Source organism: Neopsephotus bourkii, unplaced genomic scaffold (assembly GCF_033783945.1).
Source record: "Neopsephotus bourkii isolate Nb327-2 ecotype Australia unplaced genomic scaffold, CSIRO-AGI_Nbou_v1 NB_58, whole genome shotgun sequence".
Lineage (NCBI taxonomy): Eukaryota > Metazoa > Chordata > Aves > Psittaciformes > Psittacidae > Neopsephotus > Neopsephotus bourkii.
In genome coordinates, this window is record NW_026900575.1 from 128,611 (window position 1) to 139,328 (window position 10,718).

Below are 10,718 nucleotides of genomic sequence, written 5' to 3' on the forward strand. Positions count from 1 at the left end.
ATTTGTCTCTGGAAGAATATACTGACAAGGTTTAATATCAATTTACTGGCAAAAATTCGTCTGCTGGCACAGATGGCACTATACTGCAGAGACAGTTTGGTTTGGGTTACTCTAATCAGAAAGAGATCAATATAAGCAAAAGGTAGCTCCATGTGGTATAAATAACAGAATTTTTGAGGCAGAGAATTCCTTCAAAATGTTGACTCAATCACTGTTACTAATAAGGAGTAAAAATGGGAGTCAACTAACTTACTCTGTCAAGAAAAAAACAGCACTATACTCACAACTGGATAAAAAGGCACTGCGCAAACTGTTTCTGCATGAATTGCAGATATACAGTAGTCAGAAACACTTCTAATGAACAAGTAGATGCTTATAAATACTAGCAATAGTTCTGAGCATTTCATGTATCCTTTAACTACAGCTATGAATTCATTTAAGGTGCTTTACCAGCAGTCTTAATTCAAGGGCAAGCATGTTAATCTATACTAAACAGATTTACCATAAATATGCAAGAGAGTTAAAAGGCCTCACCCTTGCTATTGTGTGTATTAAAAAAATTATTGCAATAATTAAAGCATGTATGCACACACTTCCAAATACATTTGCTCATTTTATCTACAGGTAAGTGGCAACTAGTATTGCACAGTGTTAAATGTGGAGACTCCTGGAATTCAGTTAAAGAGGTAAGCAGAAAATGCAAAACAGATTAAAACCGCAATTCCTAGGAATTAGTAAATTAATTTTTGTCATTATTGTCAAGAAGACAGCTGATCAGTGATACTTACTGTTAGCATTGGAGTTGTCAAGAGCCCCCAGGCGAAGAATTCTAGAAATATGACCACCACCGCATGGTACACACTTGGCCGACTAATACCATGTTGCTGTGAAAGAAAAACACATGCAGCGGTTTGTAAACATCCAGTTAAGTTACATGTGCAAAGACCTCTTAGAAACAGCCAGCTCTCAGAATGACCTATTACCAAGCCCTTGGGAACCCTAACAAGTCAAACAAGAGTGGAGAAGAGTTATTACAGAACAATAAAAGATCTCCAGAAAACTTAAGAACATTTGTTCCCTCAAATGCTTGCTGATTGAAGAGAACTATATTCCCAGTTCCTGATATTGCCCTGTACTGCTCAAACCTCCAGTGTGCCTTCAGGCTCCATCTCCCCTATTCACAACCCTTCCACAGCAATGTGACAAATGGTGTAACTCTCCCTGCTATCTCCACAATGACAATGAAACAGACCACCTTTATGAAGATCACATCACCGTTACAACAAAATCACAACAATGTACATAATCATAGGAGCTGTAGTTTTTGTATTTGAAACTGCACAAGTATAAAAAAAGAAGGGGCAACTTATGCCAACTGTGCAACTGCTTTCTGCTAACTGCTGACCTACACTTGTGTGTGTGCCTACGCATTAGAGACTCAGGAGCTATTCTGCTGGTCAACAAGTAACCCCATACGAATTAGCAAACCATGGAAGTGCTTATAATGCTTAGCATGCTGTGAAATTGCATCCGTTCAAGACCCAAGGACTGGATCCCAGGTAAGGAGAGATCTGGAATCAAGCATCAAGTTATTTTCAAGAAAATAGCTTATAATTGATCATATACACAGCCTGCACCACTGATAAGAAAGCAATAAAAACTCACTCATTTTAAAATCAAAGAACTTTCTAAAAATACTTATACTTCCTTTTAAGATGAAAGTACCCCAGAAGTAATAGACTTCACTCATTTCTATATTGAGAAAATACTTCACAACAGAACACAACTGCATGCAATTTACACAAAGAACTTAAGACACACGTGAAAAATTGTTATAAACTTGAAGCACAAAGAGCTCCAGGCTTCCAGAACTAGACAATATGGGGACGATCAACTGAATTCTTCATGATTAAAAAGATTTAATAAAATTTCAGAAATAGTGCAGATTCGGTAAAATACAAATTGCTTTCATCATCCCCATCCCCAAAATTTTAAAGCTTTAATGTTAAAAATTAAGTGTCCTCAGAAAAAAATTAAAAATTTGTTATGGGCCTATCTTCTATCCACACAGATCATCTTCAGATGACAGTCCAGTGTGTGGGCTGAGAAACTACATATGAACATTAGAATCCCTTTCAAATGCAGCTGCTGGTCAAGCTATTATACTTGCATAATCAATAATGAGCAAAACATTACGTAATTTCAAATGCTTAACAATAAAAGTTTAAGGCCATCATTATAAAATCTGAAGCCCTAGGAGTTTTAACAAAATACCCACTATTTCTCCATTTTTACATTTCCATACTTTTCGCTTACACCCAATTCTTAAAAACATTTCTGCTGCTTCCATTAGAAGCAAAACAAAGCCCAAAGTTAATCTGAAGATAACAAGGAAAACTACTGGGATGCAATACAAAGGTTTTTTTGAAGCAGAACACAGCTGTTGAACATTAATAAACCCATGAGGAGTTGTCAAGATCATAAATCCAGCTGGCGAGGAATTGCTCATAGAAAAGGAGAAAAAAAAATTAAAACACAGTATCAATAAGAATAGACATTTTAAAGAAGAGCTTTTACAAGTCACCCTAAAATATGCCACAGCAAGACACAGTTTTATAGCTAGTCCCAGATCTTCAGGGCAAAACTAGAATTAACAGTATTCATTTAGTCACACCACTTTTAGGTAACTATCTGTTAATTCAAATCTGTAATTTAACAATTAAAGTTGTCTGAATGGCTGCCAAAGCACCCTAACATCCAATTTCAAGCATGCTTACTGGTTGTTGGAAGGAATGTACATATTCCAGGGGAAAAAAATTAAAAAAAAAAAATTAAAAAAAAAAATCACTACACAAAAACACAAGCAAACAAAACCACTTTCTAACTACTCTGAAATCCTCCAGAGTGCAGAAGACTCTACTGGATAAACACAGCATGCTTTTTAGCCCACAGAGCTGCACAGAGACACCCTCAAATAGTCTCAACACCCAACCCGAAAAGTTCTAGGCAACCTGCTCACGCCTCACAGCTGATCCTGCCCTGAGGAGGATGAAATCTCTTTCAAGTGCTTTTTCAGTCATAGAATCATAGAATCATAGAATAGTTAGGGTTGGAAAGGACCTTAAGATCATCAAGTTCCAACCCCCTGCCATAGGCAGGGACATCTCGCCCTAAACCATATTACCCAAGGCCTCGTCCAACCTAGCCTTGAACACTGCCAGGGATGAAGCACTCACAACCTCCCTGGACAACCTGTTCCAGTGCCTCACTACCCTAACAGGAAAGAATTTCCTCCTTATATGCAATCTAAATTTCCCCTGTTTAAGTTTTAACCCATTACCCCTTGTCAAATAATTCTGTTATTTCTCAGGCAGATAACAACCAAACTCAAGCTGAACTTCTGAAGAGACAATCACAGGAACTTGCCCTCCACACCCTCCTCTGGGAAATTCTTTTCCACCAGGCAGTAGGATCTCTCAGGAGAGCCTGATAGTTGCTTGTTCCACTTCCAGTACACAGCCAACTTTGCAAACAGCACTCACAGTCCTTCCATTATACGTAAACCAACATTCAAGTGATTAAGTATGAAGAGTTCCCTTACTTTACTTTTTAAAAGTGTCTTCAAAACCATTCTCCCACTACACAAGTTAATTGCTGTAAGTACTTTTAATTTACAGAACAACCAGCACTGCAGTCCACTCTGCCAACTCCAAAGTTTTCAAGAAATCGAAGAACTGAGCAGAATCAGGAAAAAATGTTGAGAAACATGCACGAATCATTCATACACGAACCCTGAAGTTCATGCCAAACCATAAAGCGCATTCCCTTTCCACATTTATATTCACTGTTCTTTTCTTAGTTTCTCCCTCAAATTACACTTCAAATGCACTTTTCCTGCTATGTGTCACTACATCACTATTTTATTATTTTAGCTGATTCTAGCACAAATATTAGGCTACCAATCTGTCTCACTGCATTATGGATACTCTTTTCTCTCACACGTTACCCAGGTTGTTCTCTAGGCATACTGCATATTCACCTCTTTCTATTGCCTATTGTCTTTAATTTTCGAACTGAAGTATTTAGGAACCACCGTAATTCCAGCTGTTCCCCATGAATGACTCACTTACTGGAACTGGCAAGAATTCACTCAAGTGCAAAAAGCGCACAGAAGACCATAGCTGCTTTTGTCACATTAAGCAACCACCAAAGTGATAATGTGTATAAACTGCAGCCTAAAACATGTAATTTCTATGCAGTGCAAAATACACTGAACATAAGTGCAAGTACTCTCCAGTCCAACACAGTCTTTAGCATTTCAGATGTGCTTTGTAAGCTAGAACATAAATCATAAACAATTCAGCTTATGCATTGTCCAAACGTGTATTTCCGTTGCAAAAGAAATACCGTAAGCAGATTTGTATCTGGACAGCAAGATAATGATGCGCTCTCTCAAGTAAACGCTAGGCTAAATCATATTACACAGGACTAGAGTATCAGAATAACAACTCATTCAAAATGGAAAAGCCTGCACAGATTTGATAAATAGACTGTGCCTTGAAAAATTCCTGGAGTTCTCAAAAGAACATGCATGGATAAAAGAGGGCACATTAATAAGCCTTCTGAGAATTAAGTAAACATACTTTAGGACCCTCACCAAAAGCTCTCAAAAAACCAGAAAAAAAACAATACCAAACAACAACCCACAAACCAACCAACCAAACCCAGTCTGTTTCCACAACTGAGGAAAGTTACCAGATGTTTCCCAGTGCCCTGTCCCAGTGCATGTGTAGTTCAACATATTCATAACCAAGCTGTAAAAAAGCTGAAAGCAAAGTAACAAAGTTCACTGATGACAAAAACCAATTCACATTAGGAAAGTTATAGGGTAATAGTGAAGAACATCAGAAGCTGACAAAATCAGTAAAGCAATCTAAGTGGCAGATTAAAATTAATGTAGATAAATTTAACTAATGCAAACATGGAAAAAAATTAATTCCACACATAGGATGACTATTATTTAGTTATGCGATCCTAGAGAAAACAGTTCCATGAGACACCAGTTTAGCAAGTGGCTTACAAAAGAGTATTCAAAGATCTACCATGTTAGAAAAAGTATTATCATTATATTGCTGTATAAACATGTGATATGCCTGTCCTAGCCCTCTGCTTCTGGTGTGCTAACCATCTTTATTATGTCTCCCTCTTATCCCATGACTGCTTGTTTTGTTCAGAAGATTTAAGCAATACACATTGTTTAATAGCCTATTTTACAGAAGCACAAGTGAAAGAGGCCCACAGAAGGACAAAGAACATTGCCAAAGGTATAGAAGAATGCTGAAGTAAGCTCCTCCAAGCTATAGTTGAAACATCTGCAGAAAGATACAACTGGGATTTATTGAACTTGGAGTGCCATGAAGGGCATGAAGAGAAAACAATTGTCACTGCCTTAAGCTAAAATACAAGAAAAGTAAAGTGGAACCAAACACACCAAGTCAAAATTGGAATGTCCTGTTGGTGTCCAAAATGTTTTGCCACTTTTTTTTTTTTTATTCCTGGGACCACATTCCTGTAAACTGGACAAGTTTAAGAACCAGGATTCTGAAGAACATAAAACATGAGAACACCATTCCTGCTTCAGTCTTTGAAGCTAAGGCCATCAAGGGTCCCAGAGACCAACCAAGCACTCCGGAGAACAATAACCATACACCCTGACACATTCTGAAAACTCCGCTTTAGACAGTACTGCATTGCCTAATTAAAACACACAAATAATATATAACCAGCATATTATGCTACACCCAATTGCCAGATGATTTAAACATTGAAGTTTTCTTCTTAAAAGGTAGAGAGATGCATGACACTGAGAAGTAACTCTAAAAAGCACAGACTGCTTAGTTGATACACATGCTTCTCCATGGCACAGATAATTGCTCAAGCTCATTGCCCAGCAGTGGTTACGTTTGGATCTTCAGCACTAAAGTATCAAGCCCTCTTTATACAATTAAATTTCTATTGCTCTAGCCTAGCATACTTTCTTCTAGACACAAAACCTTTCAAACTGCTAAAACATGAAGGATCAGTAACACATACTTAGTACAGCATAAGTGCCCTCTCAGAATGAATATAAGCAAGAGAGATTTTGTTTTTACAGAGAGCAGCTAACCACCCCTGGCAATGGTTCAGAGTTCAGACTCAGCGTTAATTTAACATGATGGGAAGATTCAGAATGACACTGGCAACCCTGAGAAGGCAACACAGTTTCTCTCTTATTATTCAGATTTAACAGGGAAAATAATTTTTGTGGGGGAAACAATACTGTTCGACAAAGGACTGGCTACCCAAACTGCCAACTTCAACAATATATTTACTACTGGCAAGTCAATTTCCAAGCCAGAAATTTAAAAAAATAACTTGACGGACTGAAAGGTGTTTTGGTAAAGTCTTGTAACATTTAATCAAACTGCACCAATTTCACCATGTTATGTTTTTTTTTTTTTTGAAGCATTAAAAAGAAAAATAGTAGCAGTAAGGGTAAAAATCTGTAATTCTGGCAAATATATACCAGTTGTGCTGTGCTGTTTAAAACAGTTTAACACATACAGGCTGGCAAATTTCCGAGATATACAGTTCTGAACTTCAGAATGCATTCATTATGCTTCTAAAAAACCACGGAGGTACTGGGCTTCACAACAGCTGAGGCATTTTACAGTGTCTGAGAACATGAAACTAATGTCTGATTAATTCTCAAAGAGGTATAGAAGTGTGTTTTATCCTCAGATATCCTATCTGGGGACTTCTCCCATAGGCGCACTTATTTAGATAGAACAGTATACTGTATTTTGCTAAAAAGCTTCCCTACTATGGCATTATTTTACTGACAATAGGTTGCACAGAAATTAAGTATGTGGTATGAATATTCTGAGTGTCATGCTAAGTTCTATACTACCAGGGTTCATAATTCAGATAGAACAAGATTGCATAATCAGTAACAAAATGTCCGTGGCATCATTACTTCAATTTCTGAAGCTCACTGAAATCGAAGTAACACAGCCAACAGAAACTGATTTGAGTGAAATACTTAAACATACTACTACTCTCATTAGTTTTGAGCCAGTAACTCAGTTAATAAAAACTCATTTGCTTGGCATTTATATTTTAGTTCTTAACTTCAGTCAAGCCCATGTATCCAACATAGTGAATAGATAGAAGCTTGTTACTCCTAAGCTGGAGGGGTAAAAAGTCTTGTGCAACCTGACAGACTTGGTCATACTCTTTCACGTTGTCCTACTGATTTGGTGTGACAGAAGAATCAGAATAAAAATTAAAACATCCTTCACAGAGCAAGGAAGTGGCTCACCCAAATGACATTTCTTTATTTCCTCCTTTGTCGGCAGCCCCAAGGGCAAGCTTCTACTTTCAAATGCCAAGGATGGGCTCCCACTGATATCAAAGAGATCTCTACAGTTACATACAAGCCATGATCCAGCCCCTCATATTTTAGTTTGTATAAGCTCTTTCAATAAAGTCTAGTTAGAGTTCTAGCAGTATGACAGCCACATGAGAATCACAGGGAGGTGCAGAAGTGTAGTAACAAAGTATGAAACAGACTGCTCAGTCAGGAATTGTGAAGCAGACCCTGTAATTGTATGACTGCTATACCAATGTACAGAAGATAAGGTTAAAGTTCCATGTCCTCCACTCTGGTAGGAGACGCATTACAGGAACACAAAGTCCCTTATGGGTACAACTAGGAGGGAGGAGAGAAAAAAAAAAAAAAAAAAAAACTATCCAGAGACCAAAATCTGAAATCATTTTATAAAGACTTAATACTAAATAAAGTTGCTTGATTTTTGTTTTAATTTCTCTACCCATATCCTCCATTTCCTACTCTCTGTTAATATTTAAATAAATTTGTCTGGTTTTCCTTTACACAATGACAGCATCATCTTTACTGCTTTCACCCCATCATCCGTGTTGATAAAAATGAAAACTTACATTTTTTAACTAAAAAGTTAACAGGCTTCTTCTAGAGTTACCTTCCTATTCAGTCTTAAGACTGTCTTACCATATCTTACAGTAAAGTAACAGTATCCTACGCACCTACTGTTATAAATAAGAGTGGTACACAAACCTAGAACAACAAATACACCATACAGCATACATCAGTCACACAGCCTGCTTTTTGGAAGGCATAACCATTTCTAAAAGAGAACTGAAAGGCTCAAATACAAAAGTGATCCTTTACAGATGTGCAGCAGATACTTTGTAATTAACTTGCAACAAATAATTTGACTAATGAATTCCTTAGAACATTTTTTGTTTTTAAATCTTCTGTGGGTTAACCATTTATCAAAAGTACCTTAACCCCTTCATCAGATATGAGTAAGGGACAAAGAACCTACTGATACCAAACAGATGGGTTTCAATATTTATTTATTTATTTACATTTCTGAGGTTTAGCCATATCACCACATTAACGCTATGCCATTAATTCTCAACTAAAGATATCACAAGTTCATTCACTTCACGTTAACATAAAACAGTAAACTATCACCTGTCCAATAGCAGAGATGCTTATCCTTGGGAGGCCAGGTAGCACAGGTGGCAGATGTTGACTCCCTCCCACAAACTTAACTTCCAGAATGAGCAGTACCTGCAGCATATCTGAGTCTGTGAGTAAACTAATACCAAATTATTCAGGAAGACCCTAACATGAATACAGTCTAACAAAAAAAAAAAATTAATAGGGGGTAAGCCAGGTTGCAAATAAAACTTATGTGATTTCAACTTGCCAGAAGATTATCACAGCAAGGCTCTGCTAGTTTTCTGTCTGTACCCCTTCAAAACCCACACGTGACAGGATCATCCGTTTTGTTATTTCGCTGTTTTGTTACCCCTGGGTTCCTCTACTCCCATTCTGCTCTGGGATCACTGCCAACAGACAGGGTGGACTGTATGAGCTCTGATCCACCAGGCGCGAAACAACTCACCTGTCCCTACATACAGCGGAAAAGTTCAGGAAGTGTCATCTTAGATCGGTTTCAAAAGCATCTCATGAACATGCACTCACAAAGTGGAAGGCTTAAGCTACTCAGAAGACGTTTGTGCTGGGAAGTAATTACGGTTCGCTCCCACACAAACACAACTTCGGATGCTTTCAAGCGCACAGACCACCCCTTTCATATTAATGTATAAGCATCATACTGATGCTTAATGTAGTGGGAAGCGACGAAACAGAAAGAGACGCAAGTTATTAAAACTGCGCGGTAACGATATGGTTTTAGTTCACCAAGAGGCACCTCGCAGAACTCCGAAGGAAATCTAAGCTTTACTTACAGGCGCCTCGGATTTCTATGTTTTAAAAGAAAGTTTATTTACAGCCATTTGCTCTCAGGTATCGCCTCCGCCCGGGATCACCTAGCAACGAAACGCCCAAGCTAGGACAGAGCCGGGGCTGGCACAAGAAGTGGAGCGGACGAAGGGGAACCGCGGGCCGGTCCGACCCCAGGTGCCGCCAGCGCAGCCGGCGGGAACCCACCGCCTGGACACCCGGACGCCGCTGTCGGGAGCAGCCGGCTCCCCACGGGTGGCGAGGCCCGGCGGGACAGGCCGGGTCGCTGCCGCCCCCCGCAAATACCAGCGCCCCTAGCCCCGCCCCTCACCGTGCCGCTGCTGCCCGCCTTCAGGCCGACCCTCTTCACCAGCATGATGCAGTCGTCTCTCCCGGCGGCACCACAGCCCTCCCTCGCCGCCGCCGCCGCCTCTTCCTCCTCCGCCGCTGCCTCCTCCTCTTCTTCCTCCCGAGCCAGGGCTGGCGGCGGCTCCGGCTCGGGATTCATCCCCCTCTCACCATCCTCTCGGAGCGGCGGGGCCGAATGCGCGTCAGGGGCGGGGAGAGGCGGGGCAGGGAGGGTTGGAGGGCCCCGCCCGCGCCGCTTGCACGGTGCACCGCCTCCTGGCTCACGTGACCTCTCGGCACCACCCTGGTGCGGCCGCGGGAATGCTCCTTGCCGGCCAGACGCCGGGCGGAAGTCTTTCTGCGAATGGTTTCCGGAAGAGCGTCCGGTGCGGCGGCCAGAAAGGTGGCTGGGTCTTTCGCCGCCAGGCAGGTGCAATTGGAAGCTTACTGGCCTCTCCTTTAAGTATTACGAGGGCAGCCGTTATGAGAAGTATCACAAGATTTCATAAGAAGTTAGCTGTCCAGATGTGCACAGATGGAGTACTTTGAGATAATAAAGATCATGGCTACTAACAGTGAAAAACGAATGCATCGCGCCAGCTGCCCATCCAGAGTGTGCCGTTCACCAGACAGCTGAATATGGCCCGTGCATGTCTGATGCTGAGAGGGTTTCACCCTGGAAACCCTTACTTCAGCCTTGATACGTTATTGGGCTCAAGACTTTGTTTTCCCTGGTACCTCAGGTGGTCTGTGCTGCTAAGTATCAAGCTGCTTATAGTTTAGGAGCTTCTCATTTTGCTAGAATAAGAAATTTTAATTTAAAAAACATTTCCTGTGTGCTGTGTATATCAGGCTATATACTTGATAGGTATAGTGCATAGTGAAATTTATCTTTTAGGTTATCTTACACCACAGTTTAACAAGAATTCTCTTTTAGCAAAGTAGCATGCGTGGACTTGAACGCATTCCTGTATGTGACATTTTTTTGAAACTGTTGAAGACATTGGTATTTTAAGACCATGAGCTAAATGGGTAA

At 40.2% G+C, this 10,718-nt stretch overlaps 1 protein-coding gene across 1 annotated transcript in view; it reads right to left on the reverse strand.

Moving 5' to 3' along the window:
* The window catches only part of LOC133212134 (hippocampus abundant transcript-like protein 1), a 36,112-nt gene extending 26,362 nt beyond the window's left edge, over window positions 1-9,750 (reverse strand). The window contains 2 exon segments of the mRNA XM_061353192.1: window positions 789-884; window positions 9,666-9,750. Of these exon segments, the coding sequence (XP_061209176.1) occupies window positions 789-884; window positions 9,666-9,710 (141 nt within the window). The 5' untranslated portion in view covers window positions 9,711-9,750.
* Between the last annotated feature and the right edge of the window lie 968 nt (window positions 9,751-10,718).